At 45.2% G+C, this 21,660-nt stretch overlaps 1 protein-coding gene across 2 annotated transcripts in view; it reads left to right on the top strand.

The window, feature by feature from the left end:
* The first annotated feature begins 2,867 nt into the window (after positions 1-2,867).
* Gpc6 (glypican 6) overlaps positions 2,868-21,660 on the top strand; it is a 1,019,107-nt gene continuing 1,000,314 nt past the window's right edge. For both annotated transcript variants that reach the window (XM_032917577.1, XM_032917578.1), the window contains exon 1: positions 2,868-3,027. In XM_032917577.1, the coding sequence (XP_032773468.1) occupies positions 2,868-3,027 (160 nt within the window). The remainder of the gene's footprint in view (positions 3,028-21,660) is intronic.

Below are 21,660 nucleotides of genomic sequence, written 5' to 3'. Positions count from 1 at the left end.
TTCGTTGCCGAAGACCAAGTTGTACTAAAGTTCTGCTTATATTATGGCTCCAAGGATTCTGAAATCCAGCTGGGTTTAGAGAATGGGTTGGAACCAGGATTCCTAGCAGCTATAATCTTTTTCCAACAAGACCTGATGTCAACATTTCAATAAGTGCTTTTGTCTACTGAAACAAGCACCATATCATTCAAACCCATTCTTCAAAGCTTGTCTTCACGTTCTTCCCACTTCCCATCTTCCTAGATTATGTCTCAAACACCTAAAGCTATCACGATGATTTCCGTGTATCATGGGGCCTCCTGTTTGCTCCCTCTGCATAACATTCTTCAATCTTCTTTTCCCTTACTGTGCTTGGTATATTTAACATGGCAGCTGGGGTACAGGCCCTTGGTCAACACATTTACTTAAGTCATAGATACTCTCTCATTTTCTATGAATTTCAATCACATTCCTCTGCCCACTGCAATGCCTCACCAAGGTGTTGCCCCAGGTAGAATTCTGTCTTCGTTTTTAACACTGCTTCTCACAATGCAATATCACACAATACTTAGACTAGGCAAATTCCCTAAGTCCTTGGTCTAACTAAAGTTCACAAAATAGCCCCAAACTGGTTGTATGTATCTTTGGAACTAGAAGAGAGCTGATACTAGAAGAGAGAGAAGAGATACTATTTGAGAGCTGAGAATCAAACTCTTGTCCTCTGCAAGAACAATATGTGGTCTTAACTGCTGAGCCTTCTCTCCAGCCCCCCTCCTTTGAGACTGCAAAAGGCTTAAAGCGCCTTGATAAGGCTTGACTCCTGTCTGCTCCTCCAGTGCTAGCATTTTTTATGAATTTTTGAGGACGGAACAAGCAAGCACTCTATCACTCCATAAAGACAGCGTCATTTTGAAAGCGTTTCTAAAGTGAGCCAGATCCTCCTCTTGAGTCTTAGGGATGATGGGCTAAAGAGGAGTTCTTGGAAAAGAAGATGTTCAAACGATGCTGACGATAATGAAGGTACCCATGATAGAGGCAAATACAAGATTCCGGAGCCCCTTTGGTCACTAGTCATGAGGAAAACATCGTCCTGCAGGTTTGCAGTCCAGTACCACAGAACTAGGCTTGACCCTGTTCTGACTTCTCCGGAACTGTGAGACCAGCGTACACAAGATCTAGCTATTGGGTAGCACCTCTTTTCTTTCTGATTGGTTAGTTTCAGGAGCTGTGGGTTTCAAGACAAACTTAAATAGGTTAGGTCTCTGCGTTCATTAGCATAAAAAAACCCCAGGAAATTGGTTAAACCTGAATCTTCACTTTCATCCCATTTCACAGAACTGGAAGTTTCACAGACTAGGTTTGAGACTTCTGAGAACTCGGGAGAGAATGTTAAGCTTAGCGTGAGAGATGAGAGATGAGAGAAAATTAAGACACCATACCCCTCCCGGAGACTTGATTCATGCATGGCCTGCGGCCATTGTTTTATCTCCACACACCCTACGCCTAGTGATTCAAGAACCCAGAGTGTTTTGTATGTGGCACAACTCTCTCTCTCTCTCTCTCTCTCTCTCTCTCTCTCTCTCTCTCTCTCTCCCTCCCTCTCCTCTCCCTTCCCTCCTTCACTTTATTGCTTATGCTTGCTCCTTCCGTGTGTGTGTGTGTGTGTGTGTGTGTGTGTGTGTGTGTGAGAGAGAGAGAGAGAGAGAGAGAGAGAGAGAGAGAGAGAGAGAGAGAGAGAAGAGTTGGGGGAGGGAAGTAAAGACCGTCATGCACTAACTACCCGTTCTTAGAAAATAAAAATTCATTAAGACAAGCAGAAAGCAGCTGCTACTTAGAGAGGTGGCTCTGACCTGTTCCTAGGTTTCTTTTCCGTCCATTTCTTCCCTGGCTTTGTGTTGGGTGCACTGGGGCAGGAGCAACAATTGGGAATGCGACGATATTCCTTCACCTCCAGGGAAAAATATAGCGTGATCACAATTACTCTCCTCAAACACTTAGTCTTTTTTTAATGGCTTATTTACGTCAGGAAAGGGAGCATCTCGATCTCGGACGGGCGTGGAGGCCATAAAGTGACTGAGAAAATAGGGACCTTTAGCTGGTAATCTTTCTCCTCCTGCCTAGTGGCTCGCGATCCATTCCAGGTTTTGCGGCCGATTCTGCCTCTGAATTTCGGCTGTGCACTGGGTAGCACGTTTCTCCCTCTCTCCCTCCCCTCCTTTCTCCTTTCCTCTTGCCTCCAGTGTCAGTCTCCAGGATTTTCTCTCTTCCTATTTCAAGAAGACTCTCACCGGCTCCCTCAGTCTATGTGAAGCCGAGGTTTCCCCTGGATCCCATACATCTCCATCACATACCTCCACGCACACACCTCCCCGAGAGCCCCGCGTTCACACCCACAAACACGCGCGCTCACACTCGCGCCGGCCTGTCCATCTCCCTCAGGGGGGGGAGCCGGCGCGCGGTCCCACCTTCGTCGCGCACACTGGCTAGGCGAGCTCGCAGCGCTCCACGACTCTGTGGCTCGGAACTCGGACCGCAGGGCTGAACACCCCCACTGTGGTATTTTAAAAAAAAGAAAGAAAGAAGACATTTCTTTGCTTTTTCCTCTTTTCTTCTCTTTCTCGCACGGTTTTCTACCGGAGTGGCTAGCGGAGCCGGCAGCCTTCCCAAGGCAGCCCTGGTTGGCTTGCCATCCTCCATCTGGCTTATAAAAGTTTGCTGAGTGCAGTCCAGAGGGCTGCGCGGCTCGTCTCCTCGGCTGGCGGAAGGGGGTGACGCTGGGCAGCGGCTAAGGAGCGCGCCGCAGGCTCTGGCGGGCTTTCGGCTCGAGGGGCAAGGTGAAGAGCGCACAGGGAGCTGGGGGCTGCCGAGGTGGACTTGCATGTTGCACCATGCCTTCTTGGATCCGGGCTGTGATTCTTCCTCTCTCCGGGCTGCTGCTGACCCTCCCGGCCGCGGCGGACGTGAAGGCTCGGAGCTGCAGCGAGGTCCGTCAGGCTTACGGTGCCAAGGGATTCAGCCTGGCGGACATCCCCTACCAGGAGATCGCAGGTAAGCGCGGGCCCGGGGCCCGCTGCAGCCCTGAGAGGCGGCGGGGCGCCCTCTCCCTACCCCCTGTTGCTCAGTTGGTGCTCACTTTCTGCGGGTGCCTCCCAGGGACCCCGCGTCCCCGCATCCAGGCGGCGGAGGCTGATTCCGTTTCTCGGGCGGGAGGAAGGTGTGCGTGCCCGCTGCCTCATTGTGTGCACACGCGGGAGCACACTGTTCCCTCGCCCCTCGCTCCCTGCAACTGCTCCCGCGCCCTGCTACCTCCGTGGCTGGCCTAGAGCCGGGCCTGGCCTCTAGAGCAGGGGACGATCGAGTGAGGACGGCTAGCGGAGGCAGAGAGCGGAACCGGGCGCCCATCGCATCCCCCTCGCTGGGGCAAACTTGGGAGAACTGCGGCCGCAGTTCGCTCAGCGCCACCGTCTGAGTGGCGCCTTCTCCACTCCCGCCTTCGCGCCGGCGGGGGCGGTGGAGAGACGCGGAGGTTCCCCTACTTCAGCTCTCTGCTCTCCTGGTCCTTTCCAGGGACCAGGCGCCGGGCTCCTGTGCTGGGGACCGGCTACCAAGGGGACACATTGCTCGGGTCCCTAGGATCTGCACGTTGGAGTCTCGGGGCGTTTGGGGGTCGGGGGTGGACTTAGGACTCTGCTTCAGATTTGGGGCGGACTTTCCCATTAGGGTGCACCAGTGCTTCCAGGACTGCGGTTGGTCACTCGGGCTTAGGAACAACTGGGCCACCCGGCGTGGCGCCGGGTCCGGAGCATGGCCTCCCGCTCTGGCCGGCTGGCGCACGCGGAGACAACTTAAGCGAGTGACCCGTTGGGGGCGTTCGTCTCCGGGGTCTGCACTTCGCGTTCCGCGGCTCGCCTAGTCACAAGCATTCCTTCCTCCCGAGCTCTCGAGCCCCCACCCTCTACGGGAGCTGCGGCCGTTCGGGCTCCAGCAACTTGCTTCAGCAGCCTGGGTGTGTGTTTTCCGGCTCTTAGCTCCAACCGAAACCTAGCTTCTTTGGGGCTCCATGAATGAAACGTGTCGGGGACAGATAATCCTTTGGCTGAGAGGGAACAGAGCTGAAAGAGGCCAAAGGGAGACTAGAGATGCTGTGAGGGCGCGGGCTGCTCAAACCGGGTAGCTGAAGTCGCCCTAAGTGACCTCAGATCGCTGGATCTCCACCAGACTCTTTTTCCGGAGAACTGGCGGACTGATAGAAAACACTTGCCGATATCTTAAGACATCTTAGTTTTAATACGTTATGGAATTAGCTAGTGCTTTATGACGAGCGGCTTCGAAACTCTAGGGGTGAGGGTCTTTTCTCACAGTGCAGCTAACACATTTCTATCAATTCGGGCATTACCAAAAGAAAAATAAACCACGCTCATATACCACAAACAGCGAGGTGCTTTACGTAGAAGGAGTTTTTTTTTCCTTCTTCCCAGTTCACAGCCAGGCGATCCGTTCCCTGGGTCTTGTAAGCTGGAGAAACTATAGTGAATTATAAGACTATTTACTCTTCAGTCTCTAGGATTTCGCCCACCCCACTTCAGCAGTCCCTAATTTGTTAATCAATGACTAGAAAGGCACTGCCCTGCGGCTCCTTAAGTTTCTTAACCACCGTTCCCTTTGTCTACTGTTATTTCATTCTTTTTAATTAATTGATAAGGATCAGCTTCACCTTTTTAACTCGCCAAATCTCAGGAAATTCAACTTTTAAAAGGCTTAGAGTAGGGATCCCTTCTAGGAACTCGTTTTCTCCTCTAATCTGGCCATTTTGAAACGGCATCTTTTAAACACACATATTTTTCCCAACGTGATTTCAGATAAGATATCTCCAAGAAGAAAATAGCTAAGTATTTTTAAATCGCATCGGTATTCTTTAGTAGATACTGAGACTCTCGGGAGACAGACCTGCCTTGACCCTCAGCACCCCTTCCGAGCGCCTGCTATCGGGGGCAGATGTCCATTGTAAATAATTTCTGTAGTCACCAATTACATCGCCTGAGAACGTACACATTCTTCAGTAGTTAACTGTAGAGGGCTTTGGTTTTTGTCTTCCTCACTGCCTTGAAAATCACAGACTGTTAATAGCTCCGAATTCCTGAAATACAACCACCCCACTGAAATCACCTCGAGCAGGAGTGAGGAGGGGCTGAGGACTTCACCTCTAACCCCGTGTCCTTCCATGCTGGTGGACAGGATCAAGGTCCATAGTCCCATGAAGTCAAAGGCACATTTGGGAGGAAAAGAATGAATCGTAAGATAACTGAAGGACTTTCATTTGGGGGGAAAGCTTTTGTTTTTTTTCCAAAGTAAACTTTACTCTGTGCTAAGGTAAATTGCATTTACTACTGCCGTCGGGATAACCACTTAGGAAATACGGTGTTATTAAATAAACATACTTTCCCTCTCTCCCCAGCTCTTGGTAACATTTATGTTTCATTATGCAGGATAGGGAAGAGTCTGTGTGGTGGTTATCCTATCTTAAACTCTTAGTCATCCACTGCCTTGCTTAGACATCCAGTGGTTTGCTTGAGAAATGGCAGGAATTGGACAGAACCGCCGTTCAGCCTCCGGATTCTAGTTGAGCCATGTTTGTAAGTAGCTCGCTCAGTAAAAGTAACTGCGACGTAATACGGGCACTATGTCCCGTCTCAACATTATTAAAGTTTTACTCCAAGCTCACCACTGTAAACAATAGCACCCTTTTCAGGGTAGAGAGAAGCTCTTCTAACTGCCAGAGGGGGACTCCAGGTAATACATAAATCTAGAGAGTGCCTTCAGACGGGGAGCTTGCACCATCAATCTTCACGCAGCCTTGATTTTAAACCCACGCCAGCCGATTAGATAGACTCTCCTATTTGGAAGATTTCCAAAGGAGCTGACTCCTGAGCCCTCCTCAGCGATCCATTCTGATACTTCAGAGTTCCTGTGGTACAAGCAGTGTTTCCTGACACGAAGCCAAAAGACTCCAACGGCCTTGCTTGTTCTCTCTTCTGTGTCCTGGGAAGATCCTAAGCTTAGAGCATCAGGAGTTTGATTAGGGCAGCCTCATCAAGAGGTCACTCTTCCCTCAACACTCAGCAGCTCTCCTGTCTTGCTGCGGCCACACTTCTCAAATAGTTCCATAGCAGATTATGGCAACCGCATGTGCTGGGGTGCAGATTATCTGGACACTGTCTGGGATGCACAGGGCGCTATGTCAATAACAACACACACACTCATACACAAACACTCTTACACGCTCACACCCACTCATGCGCTCACCCATACCCTATCCCCCACAGTGAAACACGTCACCCTTATAAACGTGGGAGTTCAGAGGTTGTGGTTGTAGGGTTTCTTATATGTAGGGTTTTTTGAGACCTTTAATTATAATATTTCATAGTTTAGAGTAACTTCTTAGTTTAACATGATTCTTCTTTTCTCATTTATCTAGTGTAACTTTGTTTAACACTTCGTGTATAGAAACTCTGTGCCCATCACCCATTTCTACACAATACCTAAGCAGACCAGATGGCTCATCTGGCTAAAGTATCTCCTCCCAGATCTAGCAAGTTGAGCTTGATTGGTGGGACCCACTCTTTGAAGGAGAAAGCCAATTGTCCCAAGCTGTCCTCTGACCTCCATATGTGGCCAATGACACCTACATACACACATAGACACAGGTTCCAGAAGGAAAGAAAACATTAATAAAGTTTTGATATTTGATAGATAAAAAGACAACAACAGAGTCTTGTGTGCCAGGCCCAAGGGTGACTCAGCTAACGATTGATGAGACAAAAACTCAAATCCACCAGTGTTGGTTTGACAGTTGGTCCATCAACCTCTAGTTTGGTCCATTGTCCTACAGAGTTAAGCCTCCAGCATTTGTCAGATGCACAACATATAAGACCCAATCTTTACCCCTTTTGCAGGTGTTGCTGACCAATACATCTATCTATGGATTCTTACAAAGTTATGTGTGCTGAAGTTATACTGAGTTGCAACGTCATTTCCCAGATATTTTGAATTTAGGTTTTAGCTTCCTGTGAATTGGTCATCTCCTACCACTATGACTTAACTAATGCATCTCTGCATTCCCGACTCATTCTAGTGTATCTACAGGGTTCTATAAAGCATATGCATTGGTTTCTTTCTGTGTACTGGGTCTATTGGAGTATTAGCTTAGTCCAAAACCTGGACTATCGGGTTAGTCAAAGAAAGCTTATGATAGATTGTTACCCAGAGGGCAGAAGCTGGAGCAAAGTCCTATTTCCGAAAACTAGGACAATATTTAAAATCAACAATTTTTAATGTGATTAGTCCTATTTTCTCTCTCAGGTATGTTTAAAGTTTGGGTACAGTTGAACATTAAGAATGCATTAAATGGTCTCTATCTTTTTAATGCAAATTTGTCAAATATTTATGTCAAGATCTATGGTGAAAATAGGATTTTTTTTTCTCACACTCTGGTGGTCTTGTGCTCTAAGTCCTTATTCTGGCTTCAAGTATATGTATGTGCATTCCTCATATGTAAGTATATATATGTACACAACACATATGTACATAGTCTTGGCTTTGTTTCATGGATCATTAACACATTTTCTCTTCAGTTCCCATGTAGATACTGCATTACCATAAGTGGGAAACCAGCGTTGAGTAATTCTTACCATTTCTCAGCTGCGCTAAACGTCTTAGTTTTAGATAAATGATTTAAGTTCCATTTACGTGCTCTATTCAACGATTTCTGATCTTTGCCCCCTACTTCGTCAATGGATTGCTACCTTTAGAGCACTTTGGATGAACAAAGTGAGTCATAAATTAATTAGCTGGATTTCAATTTTTTATTTCTATGGTTTGGCAAGTCACTAGATTTCTAAAATAATTACTCTATTTCCAGATATCAAAGCCATCTGAAATCCAGGTTATTAGGAGTTCCTCTTGTTAAATTTTTGATTTGGGATTCAGTTGAGAGGGTTCCTTCCAAACAAAGTCAGTTCAGCAGATTTACTAAGAATCTCTCGCCATTTCAGGACTGACTGACACACTTTTTCTTTCTTTCTTTCTTTCTTTCTTTCTTTCTTTCTTTCTTTCTTTCTTTTTTTTTTTATTGCACAGTCTTTTAACAGGTTGTGACTAGAATGTAGGCCACTATCAGGATTGGTTCAAAACACACAGGATTCTCTTCTTAAAATATTGTGATTTAAAGATCATATTCATTTATATAAGGAAATGAATGCGTGCTTACAGTTGTGAACACTCATAAAATACGAAATTGCTGTTTCCTGTTAAGGTGGCCTATTCTGTAAAACTTGTAGTAAAATAATTGTTGATAAATGACTTGATCTTAATTTCTGTCTTATTTAAACTTTAAAAACTAACATCATCCAATCCTGCCCTAATTTACATATTCCTGAAGAATTCTAGAAAGGCCAGAGATTTAGGGCTGTCTAGCTAGGATAAACAACTGTTTTAATATTTTCAAAATTTGAATGTCATCTTACTTTCTCTGCCAATATAGCCTGTCATTATTTTTGCTGCATATAACGTAACTTTAAGTAGTATACCAGTTATTCAACATTATCAGTTGTCTGGCTGGTAGTATTTTACAGAGTACTTTTGAAAAGTACTGTCAAGTCAGGAGTGGTGGGCCTGTAATCTCAGCATTCAAGACGGTTAGGATCTAGAGTTCTAGGCCAGCCCGGGCTACGTGGTTACATCCTTGTCTCAAAAACAAACAACCAAACAAGCAATCAAACAATCAAACAAGAAGAACAAGGACAGACAGAGCACCACCATCCAGACAAGTGCACAAATGCTTAAATCTCTGGGTTGGTCAATATGTAAGTAAAAGAATTCACAACGGTAAATCTTGCGTGAAATTTCCTAAGTTTTAATAAATCAAGATGGAACTAGGTTTTTAAAAACACCTAATTATCGTTATTCTTGAACCCTTGGAACAATGACAAGGAGAAATAGAGATGACCCTACTTTCAAATAGCCTCTGGTTTACTGCTCATCTCGGGCATTCCCCTCACTCATGTAGTGGGCGGTCTGCGTGCTACGTAAAAGCCCCTGTGCTTTGTGCTGTCTGTAACTCCAGGGAACTTTGATCCCAGCGGAGAAACAAAGTTTCAACAGGGTAGGATTGGAAACTTAGTAAATCCAGCTGAGATGAGTGTGTAGCACCTAAGGGAAGCAGATTTGTGGGGTCATTTTCTCTAAACAGAGGGCCTTAGAGGCGCTTCCCTGAGGAACTGGAGTATGGCCTGAACCCGGAGAAGTTGTCAGTAAGGACAGGGGTGGGGTGTGTGTGCACAAGTGACCTGTCTATGAGAACAATAGAAAGCACGAGAAGAATTCCAGAACCTGTGGTCATGGCTGTGCTGAGGAGGGCAGTGCGAGAAAGAACAACCAGAGACTTGCAACCTCAGGGCCAGATCCACAACAGAAGAGACCTGAGGATAGCGCCTTGCTTATCAGATCTATGCTTATCAGCTTGACCCTTGAACTGAAGTGGTTATGGATGCCAAACTCAGGGTTTACATACTCAGTTGTTTTAAGTGTAAATCAATGAGGCACCAGTTTACCTATTTAGAGCCTGCCTGCCTAGGATCCCTTGTGAACTGCTGCTCTGTTTGCTACGGCTAAAACGGACACTGTGACTACATGCAGCGTTCTGCCCAAGACACCTCTACCACGTTGTGGGGCTCCATTACACACACACACACACACACACACACACACACACACACACTCACGCACACACACACATGCACACGACTTCCTATGTTTGCGCACCCCCCCCCCTTTAAACACAGAACTTCCTGTGACCTCCTGCCCTGCTTCTGGATGGTGACAGTTCAGTGGGGAAGAAGTCATGCCTAAAAGGACCGATTTCTCCCCCAGCCAACCAATGCGACCATCTTATAAAGTCAACGAGTGTTTTCGTTCCCAGGGTCCTAAAAAGTCTTGAACTCCCTGTTAGAGCTCTCACCTTTAATTGGAGAGCTGTAAGGAACCCTTAGAGAAGTTTTTTAATCAGGATAGGCCATGGTTCTGAAATATTGCTTTGACTTCTTTTAGAGGAATTACTAGCATGGAAAAACATAAACACAAGAAGAAAGGAGCTATCACCCTGAAGTACAGTGCTGACCTCTGATACAGGGAAAGGGATCCTGAAATAATCAGGTTCAGTGGGAAAGTTCTTAGTCAATCAAATATTATTCATATAACTTTCACTGTGTGATTGCCCATGGTCAGCGTGGGTGAGTGGGTGTGAGAGAGACAGCCAAGGAGAGAGAAAGAGAGAGAGAGAGAGAGAGAGAGAGAGAGAGAGAGAGAGAGAGAGAGAGAGAAAGAGAGAGAGAGATTAAAAGAGAAATAAATACCCATAAACCACTCATTGGCTTAGGAAGGAAAGGGGATTTGGCACCATTTATCTGTTTTTCTATTAGACACAAAACTCACGATCGTCATTAAGCCAGCTGAAGAGTCAAGAACATCAGTGTTGCTGACAGAGATTCCTCAAATAGTGCTGGATGAATTATTAATACCAAGAAAGTGTCAGGTTACCAACAGCCAGGTAATCAACCGTACTTATCAGGAAATCTCATTCATAGGTTTTTAATTTTTTTCCCACAGTGTGGCAGGATAAAAAAGAGTTTAAGAGTAAGTCAACTTCATCCCCCCCACCCCAACCCGGATGTAAAGCATGTTTTGGGGATCGTCTACATTTCAAAGCTCATTATCGATGATCAGGATGGGGATCAAAGAATGTTTTCAATGAAAACAGAAACCTTGAAGGATGGGGAGTGCTTTGCAAGGGAATAGCAAGGGGAGGTGGAAATCAGGAACGAGTGGATAGCGGACGTGGGACAGGATGGACAGTACAGACAGGAATTGACGTGGAAGTGATGACACCTTGCGCTGAGCTGCATGGGTGCGCTTGGGGGTTTGGAAATCTTTGGACGTCCTCAACTGACTATGGTGAGAACTAGGTCAACGTCCAGAGTTCGCCGCCCTGAAGCGATACGACGGAAGTATTGTCTCTGATTGGCTGAACAGGATAAACAAGGTGGGTTAGAGAGGTGCTTCTCAGAGGCTCCATGGGCGAGGGGAAGGACAGCCGAGACGCAGGGTAGGATCTTTAGGCAGAACATGGACAGGACTGGAGGAGGGAACGGGAAGAGAAGGAGAGGCAAATGAGGTTATCAGAGAAGTGAAAAACTTAAAACGACAACAGTGAACTTAAAATCTAGAGCCGTTTGCAAAGAGGTCCCAATACAAGCATTTGAAGAAGACGAGCTGTTGAAATCTTTGCCTAAAATAATCTGCCTCAGTTAAGATACTTTTGACTGCAGGTCACAGAAAATCCCGACTCAGTTGGTTCATACAACCATCCTTTCATACATCAAGAGTCCCAACAAAGGTCAGGGAGAAAGAAGTGAGAAAAGGTTGTGTTTATAGGATCTGCAGGGCACCATGTTTGTTCTGCTCCTGGATCCTGTCCTAACACGTCACCATATGGGCACTGGGAGCCAATGCCAAAGGCACCAAAAGGGTTCATTTCCCCATATGTATCCATTAGTGAGAAGTAGATGGACATGTGTTGATGATTCAGAACTGCTTTCTGTGGACCTTCAGGGAAGGGAAGGGAAAGGGAACGTCAAGTGATTCCAGAGGGAGCGTACTCATAGTTACACCCCAATTTGGTAGCTGAAGGTCAACTAATAGCTTGATTAATGTTCATCATTGTAAGAAGAATCCCTTAGGACTGAATGGTGACACCAAAATTTAAAAGAAACTGTGTGGGTTGAGTAGGTATTTTCCATGATATCGCTCAAGTGTGGCCAGTGGTGATGTAATGAATGTTCAGCTGTTCTGGGAGAGTTGAGCGCGGTACTCAGTTTTGTAGCACTTGCCAATGTCTGTGTAAATGCTCACATCAGCTCCCAATCCACGTAGCCAGCAATAGCTCCATAAATAAACAGACAAGCAAATAAATAAATAAACAAAGAAAGAAAGAAGGAGAGAAAGAAAGAAAGGATGGAAGGAAGGAAGGAAGGACAGTTGGCTGTTGGGAACTCTAGAGAGCCTGGGTCATCTCGAGAGAGACACGGAGTCAGCGGAATAGCCAAAGCCCTTCTACCTTTGTGCTCTTCAGTATTCTGATTTATTCTCTCCCTCTCTTCCTTCCATCCTGTCCTTAAAATAATCGCCGTATACTTGGTTATGTTTACATAGTAGGAAGCCTGTGATTGGGATCAGAGGTTCTCCATGAACTTCACATGTTGATACCACTGAAGGTCTGGCTACAGCCAAATGTCTGGGTCCAGTCTCACAAAGATTCTGACTGAGTAAGGTTGGTTTGTGCCTACAAATCCGTATTTCAGGAATGTTCTTACATGGTGCCAAAATCGTTGTTTCTGCCATCTTTGAGTCTCTTAAGAGGAATACCAAGTTCCATTCAAAGTGGGTTTTCAATACATGCTTCTGCCAGCATGAACAGTTAAATGCCAGGTAATATTTTTTTTTGTGACCTTTCTACCTTGGCTGTATGTCTTCAACGGAGAATATTCTGGTACTCTAGATTGCACTGTTTATCTCTCCAGTTACTTATTTTTTTTATTTATACCATGACCACTTGAGGAAGTTGAAAACAGCCAACTTCCCTGTGCCTGGAACTTTTCCAAAAGTTTGACCTATGGATTTGCATGTACGGAGACAATACACAGAGTTGATCATTTTTCATTTTTGTGTGTATTTAATTACGGATGAGCAGATCTATTCTGAGCATGCCCACTAGGGCTCCACAGATCCATTCTGAGCATGCCCACTAGGGCTCCACAGATCCATTCTGAGCATGCCCACTAGGGCTCCAATCCATTCTGAGCATGCCCACTAGGGCTCCACAGATCCATTCTGAGCATGCCCACTAGGGCTCTATCGCTTCACCCCTGGCAGGAGAGCGCCCCCTATTTCAGTTCTTGGTTTTTTTTTTTTTTTTTTTAAGAACTCACCTTTATCCCTCTGTGCCCCCAAGACAGCTGTGATGAGGGGCCAGTGTTCCTTTTGGGATCCCAGGGAACTTGGGATATTGCCTTATAAAATCATAGTGAATGTAAGGCGACTATTTTCTTTACAGGGAAAAATGCTTTTTGAAGTTGTCTGAAGGAGGATGAATAATTTTCACTTATTTTCTTAATGGGTCAGAATAGCTTCAAGTCAATAACACTTGTAAAATGAACTTCTGAAAGGTCGCCATGCTTGGAGCATACATACGTACCAGTAAGAAGCTTTAACAGCGTCTAGAAAAGGAACAAAAGGAATTATTGTCCCATATCTGTTTGCGTCCCCTTTTCTTAACCCCAATGATGGATGAAACAAAATGTAAAACAGAAACGTGATTTTTGTTTTTCCTCCAAAAGGCTTAACCTTTCTATCTTCTTAAGGTGCAGTGTGGTGATTTATTTTAACAGAAACAGGTAGTGGGAGCCAGCTTACGGAACAAGCTGTCCTTGTATCTCCCTGTCATTTCCGGTCCAGATCCAAACACTTATTCACACCAAGGAGTTGATTTCAGAAGACAGAGGTTTGCTTGAACTTTAAGTACAAGCTACCTTTAAACAAACCAAGATTTTGTTCGTGACCTGTTTTCTATTTGCCTAATAAAGGGCTTCAAAGGCTTTAGAGGTGCCTTGGAAGAGCGGGAACGCATTCCTAATGTCCACCGTCACTTCTGTGCAGGTGCAGGCTCCTTGGACACTCTTGCTGGGCCATCTGAGGACTCCCCCAGCCATGCTAATCCATAGAATGTGGTTTTACTGTTCACGTGATTACATGGCGTCTTACTACCGACTTGGGGGTGTTAGGTAACCGGAGGTCAGGTAGAATGTTAACAGCTGGGGCTGACCTTTTTATAAGGGCACACTGAAAAATCTATCCATTTCACATAAATTGCCACGTGGTTCCTATGAAGGCAAGTCTCAACCGGATAGGAAGTACTGTTCAGAATGGCAGACCTCTGGTCTCCACAGACGAATCTGCCAAACTCTTCATACTTACTGCTTTCTTCTCTGTCAGCAAACACAACTTGGAGATATCTTAGGATCATTTACAGATATTCCTTACATACCTTGACTTTAAAGGCATACAATGCATTTTTTTTCTGCTTTCTCCTGGAATGAAATTTTTCTGCTTTCTCTTGAAATGAAATGTTTAGATAAATCCATCTAAACTGGAGGTAAAAACATGTTAGATAAATCTGATATTCATGACAAAAGTAGGATAACGTGCATTTTTTTCATTTTGTTTTTAACAAAAATATTAACCCATGAGGTTGACTCAGTTTCTCAGCCTGGTTTAAGGATATAAAGATCGTATCATCGGAAGTTGCAGGTATAAGCAGCCATGATTTCAGTGGTAGGTTCTCTTTTGCCTAGAAGCTGGGCCAGTTACATAAAAGATTCTCAGTGAACAAAAGGTTGGCTATTTGGTTAGAATGATCTTAATCGTGCATGGTAACCAAGGTTGAATTTTGTACCCGGAAGGCCATTTTCTACCACTGAAAAGGCTATACCTTGTTTTAAAATGAATTTTAACCTTCTAACCATTAGCTTATAAAGCGCCCCTCTTGACAGACCCATGGATTACCCCCTGAAGTACGTTTTCAAAAGCATGACCTTATATTTGAAACAAAATTTGAAAATGCTCTCTACGGTACAAAAGTCCCCGAAGCTCTCCTATTTGGGGGGGGGGGGAGGAATGAGCGCGTTTCACAATTACTGTAATCAGAAACTGAAAATGGACCACAAATAACAGGAAGAGGTTTTGTGCGGCCTGGCATGTCCGAAAGCCATCTTCATTCGGAGTGACAATTCTGATTTAAACCTAATTAAGCATTAGAGAGAACCAGTGTCCAAAAAGATAAGCTCGGAGGTTCCTGGGAGTTCCAAGCTGCGGATAGCTTCCAGCTAGAGAGCAGTTTGGGACACCTGCTTGGTGCCACAGATGCCCAGAAGGAGGCTCTGCCGTGCAGCGCCTGCCTGTAGGTTCGCCATCTTCAGCGGCGTCCCAGCCTGCTTACTGCGGAATTGATTTTCACGGCTCATGACAGAAGCTGTTTTCAGCCCACGAGGAGGAAGTGGCTGAGGCTGATACTCCTAACACAAACAGCAAATTGCTCCGTGCCTTTCATGGCTTTCGAGGTCTGTTACCTTAAGGTTCTAATGGCCTTTTAACAGCGTTTCCAGCCGAGCAACAGATGTAAGCACCCTGAACGCGGAAAGCACACCCCAGCCCGCAGCTCCCTGAAAGAATCGTTTTTTACAGGTACCTGTACTAGCACCGCATTCTAGGATCTATTCCGCAGTGCCTCAGATTCGGAAAAGCGGAAATAAATCTCAAACAAATGTTAAGTATTATCTGCCACTCGATTGACCTGTCCCAAGTTGCCAGACAGGAATGGAGGCCACGTTGCTCACTGTTAAAGGTGGCCCCGTGGGGTAACATCCCATAGGGGGGGGGGAAATAATCAACAAATCAACCCCAGGAAGCTTCTCAAATCCCTTACCCTTTAAGCCCACTTTTTAATACCGAAAGATGCAACATTGTTTTGAAAAGCAGAACATTTAAACTTTTAGAATTACTCCTCGTCCACGTGGGTTTCGCTCTGTGCTTGTCTGTGTGTCTGTCCTCTGCTGTTCAGAAGTGGGGAACGCTTCCCAAGTGGGCAGCTGGGTACCCTGTACAGAAAACACCAGTGCTGAATCGGAAGTGGTAGAAGGGTTGTTAGGTGAGTCTTGTGGACTTGAGGGTGGGGGTGTCACACGGGGGACTGGTGTCAAACTGTAGCCCTTTCCTTCCATTGTAAGAACGAGTACAATAGTGTGCCTTTTGATTTCTCTGTCTTTGTCATGGTAACTAGAGTACTCATGGACAGGCCAGTCATCAGACCAGTCATCTCCTTCTCTCCAGGTACAGGCTGCCTGTCACGTGCCCTTCTCATAGGAATCTTGAAGGAGTACATGAGCTCTCACCATATTTGTGCCCAGAGAGTGTAGATGTCTACAGCGTAACCCCATTGAAAACGGACTGGGTTTCCTTTCTCCCTTGCCTTCTCACTACTGTAATCAGTCATCTGGTTTCTCAGGAGCACCCACTTGTTGGGTATAGACAGCAACAATGAAACCAATTTAGTCCGATATAGTTAGAACGTGAGTGTGATCAGGGTGCCCTCTGGGGTGGCAGCGTGTTCGAAGGATCCTTATGATGGTGAAGTGCTTGTACAGAGACCGACTCCGGTGTTTATTCTTCACCTTTCTCCCGAACCTGTTTGCGCTTCTTTTCTCCCTTTTTTTTTCTTATATGCAAACAGGGATAATAGAGTTGCTACCTCTCACCACTGCAATTGAATTAAATTAAATTTAATAGTCATAAAACCCCCAGCACACTTCCGAAGTGTAGCCAAGGTTCCAGAAATGCCACATAGTAAGCACACAGAAGATAAGAAAGGCAAGGAATTGGGGGTACTGGTGCCCGTCTGCCGTGGGAGGAGGGGGCTGGCTTCTCTCACTGTAGGGAAATGCTGCTCTGCACCGTTTACTCCCCCCTGTGTAGTTCATGACCTGCTTTGCCCAACTTGAGAAACAGCCGCGACCCATTTACATGAATATTCATCCTTTCATTGTCCTTTCTGGTTTGAAGGCCCTCTGAGTTAGTAGTTTCACTTGCCTCACCTTTGACTTGCCTCGCCTGCAGTGGTGGCCCACATAAGCCTTCTGGGTCTAGGTTCAAGACTGAGAGGGCCGGTGGGCGGGGCCTCTCCACTGCAGTGTGAGGTGTAGCCTTCCTGCTGATTCCTGCGTGCTTCAAAACTGAAACTTAAGTCTGGTATTCCAGGTTGCCCATGGGGCAGTCCTTACACAGGGCTCTAGGACGGATTTGAGTCAAAAATCTTGCTTCTCTCCATGAAGGAGAGCTCAGAGAGAAGCTAGCGTTCCTGTCTGTTGACACCTTCTCCACAGGTTCTCTTCAGGGCAGTGATGGCCTTGCTATCGTCTCCCTCCTTGGCTCCACTTCCACCGTGCTGGAATTAAGAGTCCTTGTTTCCTAAAGTCAGGTAACAGACTCTCACACCACTACTGTTTACAACAGAAAATGACTTAAGGCCTGAGCAAAACAGAATCACTTACGAATTTGCCAATCGTTGTCCCCTCCGTGTAGGCAGCATGACGATCGATCACTTCTGAAGAGTTTACTGGAAGCAGTAAATGGGGGCCCTGTGGATTCTTTCTTTATAGCACAGTCTCTAGGCTTCAGGGCACGAGCTACAGAAGCTGAGGGACCAAGTCCTGGCCTTATGGTTAGACGGTGGTTATTAGACTGAACTCTTAGACCTTGACTTTCCTTAACTTCAGAAAAGGGAGAAGAGCATTGCCTGACTCCTGGCGATTTTCTGTGACAATTAAGTAGCAGGACTCATGAGATCGTCATGGACAGAGAAGTCTTCAGGAAATAGTAGCTCATTACCACCCATCCCTGGGGTATGTGCATGGTGATGAGGACTCTTGCTCTTATCCAGAAGCAGCGGGGGGTGGGTTGGGGGGTGGGGGGGTGGTCATTTAACTGTAATTTGCATGGTCATTTTAAATTTTGTCTAATGATCAGCCTCTAAGAGGAAAACCATATTTTAGGATTTTTTTTAAATCCTTTTAAAATTATGAAAATTTAAGTTATTTGCTTCTATGCACGTGTTTATGTGTCCATGAGTGCAGATTCCCCTGGAAACCAGCAGAGGGCTTTAGAAGCGCTGAGCTGATGTTGTCTGTGTTCTGTCTATGTGGATGTTGGGAACTAAAGCCAGGTAGGCCCTCTGCAAGACTAGTGTGCACCGGGAGCCAGCAAACCATGTCCCCAGCTTTAAGAGGTGACCTCGAAATGCTGCTAAGTGTCCAACAGAAAATGCTTTTATAGACACACTCTTTTCTCCCATTTACCCTCCAACTTGTAAGTGACCGGCCATTTGTCTCTGATGTGCTGTACTTACGGGCATCCGTTGACTGTAAACAGACAAATCTCACAGTTTGCTCTACTTTATTATCTATGAATCTGTTTATTTTCAGTTAGCATAGCAACTGTGCACGTTCATAGGTAGAGTTGGACAGTTGGGCATACATATACAATGTGAAGTTTTCAACTCAGGAGCAAACGGCTTTCCATCTGTTGCACGTGTCTCTATGCATTGAGAGGCTGTGCTCATCTCCTCTGGTTCTCCATAAATGACGGCCACAGGCTGTTTCCACTCACTCTCCTGTGGTACAGGATGCTGGAATCGCTTCTTCCCATCTCTCTGTGTTTTGGTTCCCATTGCCAAACTTCCCTTCTTTCCCCTCCCTTTCGAGTTCCCAGTGGTGGTCAGCATCTCAGTCAGTTCTGTTATGGTCTACTTTGAGGCCATTTCTGTTTATTGTAGCTCCCATTTATGAAAAAACAATATGCTATCGTTCTTCTCATGCCTCTTATTTCTCTACACATAAGCCCCTCTCCCACACCTGGCCCAGGTACCTTTCGTTTTGATGTCTGGTTGAATAATATTCCACAGTTTATATACCTACGAGAGTTATTTTCCACATATGCACCGGCAGGTACCACAATTGATTATATATTTTGTCTTTGTGAGTGACACTGTAACAAACGTGAAATGTAAGGTATATTTCAATGAGTGGATTTTAGTATTTTTGGATAGACAGTAAGAATTCCTGGGTCGTTTGGAGTAGTGTTTTCTGTTTCATCCCGGCCACCATGCACTTTTGCTGTTTGGAGAGCAGCTATTCTGACTGGATAGTACTATTTCTGTAGTTTTGGTTGGCATACCCCCATCAATTCCATGACTTTGATTTGTTTAATCAGGAGCTTTCAAACTTGAGTGAAAGTTAGAATCCTCTAGAATGCTGGCTGAAAACTGGGATACCAGGCTCCAATTTGGATGTTTCCAGTTCATCAACTGGGGGAAGGGGCCCTCGAGCCAGTCTGAAGACGTCCCTGAGCATGGTGGTGTCCTTGCTGTGGGGACACCCTTAGATGACCACAGTTTGAATTTCTCAGTCCTAGGTTTTCCAGTTAACTGTGTTCCCCATCGCCCTCAGAATAAATACAGACTTCTCCGTTTAACAGCCAAGACTTTAAGCCACTTTTCTAATTTATTGCTAAGCATGCCTCTTCCAGAAATTTCCATCTCGTAAAAGCTCTTTCAACAAAGTCGCTTCTCTCTGAGCTTCTGTCCTTTGTTCACAGTCTTAACAACGCTGGTCTGTCTTCTTTACACGTCTCCCAAGCAAACTTTAATCTCATTAAGTCGCCCTCACCATTTACTCTCAAATCCGTAGGTCCAAGGCTACTCACTTCCTGTTTCTGCCTTTGCTTGACCTTCAGTCATTTGTCTCTTATTCTGGTAATTAATCCAGCTGTGTCCTACTGTTTCTTGTCTCCTTTAAAACTGGACATTTAGTTTTTGTTTCCCAAACTTGCCCATGAGGTAGCAGAGGACACTCTTAGGCAATTCTGTTTCCCCCAGACACAATGCCTTAACATACACAGTATGCAATAAATAATGAACTCTTCCCTGACAGGAATTACAAGAAGAATTCTTTTCTCCCTGCTGGGTAAGACTTAGACAATTTCAGTAACTCTGAAACTAAGGTGCTATAATCTGAAGACACTCTCCTATTTCCTTTGAAAACTTAGTATCCATAAACTATGTTAGCTCGAGGCAGTGGAAATCAATTTGAGAAGGGATAAACCAGCAGACTTTACTGTGTGAAGTAGGAAGCTGTTGCTTTCATTGGCTATTGAAGAATAACCTCCTTCCCAATGAAACATTGCCGCACGCTGGTCTGTTCCTATTAAAAATGTCTTACAGAAAGACTTTCTACATTTTTCACAATGGTTTTAGAATATCAGGAAAGATTAGAAGACATAAACATAATGACTATGTTAAATGACAATAATGTTACCTTGAAGGTAGAGATGTTGATTGGAAGGAACATTTCTTGATAGAGTTGGCTGCTCCTGGGCCTGAAGCCATCACATGGCCCAGCTTCTAGAGTGGTCTATTTTTGGTGGAGCTTTGAGTAATAAATTGTGCTCCTGGCATGCTCACAGGAACCGCTTGTAGTTCTGTGAATTCCATTTGTGGCCATTGCCTACTTAAGGCCTCGTTCATATGTCAGTATAGGTCAGTAAAAATTTAATTTTAATTGCCTGTTTAAAGGAGAGGCACTTGGAGTTTTCCTTCCCTCGAGGTCCACCTAGAGCAGTGAGGATAGATACAAAGGAGGATGTCAGTGTGATTCGGCGGAGAGGAGTGATGGAGGCACAGCGAGGCAGGGCCTGGGTAAGATTAGCGACTCAGAAAGGGAGGGCATGAGGAATGAGAACTTTGGTCAGCTTATCAGTTGTTGAGGTGGCTTTTCCCTCTTTTTGTATATGAATTAATTTAAAATGTATTCTTAGATGGTATTTTTAACTTTAAAATGTTAAAGAAGGTTTATTTATTTTTATGTTATGTGTACGAGTGTTTTGCGGGCATAGTATTCCTGCACCTGCATTACCAGCAGAGACCAGAAGAGGGCGACAGATACCGTGAAACTAGAGTTACAGATGGTTGTAAGCTGTCCTGTGGGTGCTGGGAACTAAACCTAGGTCCTCTAAGGAAGCAGCCCGGACTGGTAGCTGCTGAGTCACTTCTATCTGTCCTGCCCCGTGCCCCACACACACCTTTTCGAAACAGTGTCTCAGTATTTACCAAGGCCAAGAATCTTCTGTGTAGAGCATGCTCCCCTCTTTGCCTACCAGAGCGCGAATTAAAGGGGCAGACCAGGATGCTTGGCCCTAAAGGCTCTTATACCTAAGTGGAAGAATTTTATCTAATAGATATGGAAGTTACATGAATTCGTCTCTTCAATATATCAATTTTATGACCTTGCTAGCGATGCATAGCTCTGGTGTTTTTGCAAGACTGGAACAAATGATCTTTGTTTCAGTCACCGAACTTGAATCTGACCAGAGCAAACCTCATAAACTTAATGGTTAACCTCGTTATCTTCGCTCTCATATCTAATAAAATTTCTAGTCAAGTTTTGGAGAAATAACCACCCTTATTACAGATGATCATCTCCATTAAAGATGTGGTTTTAAATGGTGCCATTTCTACGCCATACACAAATATCCCTTTGCCAAAACAGCATGTTGTATATTTAAAAATTCGTGGGCAGACGTGTGTGTGTGTGTGTGTGTGTGTGTGTGTGTGTGTGTGTGTGTGCGCGCGCGCGCGTGTTTGAACATTCAATCCCCACCGCCTCCAGTTTCTTTCTTAAATTGTTTACACTGTGTTTAAAAGACAAATATTTTGATAATGTGAGATGAAACCAATGATGTGGCTGATTTTTTTATTGTATTATTTACCAAAGGCAATGGGAACAAAGCCAATCGCGTGGTGATCCTTTTCGCTAGCTTTTGGGTGTGGATGGCGTCTGAGTAGCATCAGGCGTCAGGCAACCGAGTGAAAAGAACCTGGTTTGGATCGTGCCCTGCCTTGACTGCGTTGGTTTGTTTTAGTTCGTTCTGTGTTTTCTATCACGTTTGAAACTGTGAGCTTAAGCT

The sequence above is a fragment of the Rattus rattus genome, chromosome 12 (assembly GCF_011064425.1).
Source record: "Rattus rattus isolate New Zealand chromosome 12, Rrattus_CSIRO_v1, whole genome shotgun sequence".
In the NCBI taxonomy this organism is placed as follows: domain Eukaryota; kingdom Metazoa; phylum Chordata; class Mammalia; order Rodentia; family Muridae; genus Rattus; species Rattus rattus.
The sequence above is the reverse complement of the archived record's forward strand: the minus strand, read 5'-3'. Positions and strand labels throughout refer to the sequence as shown.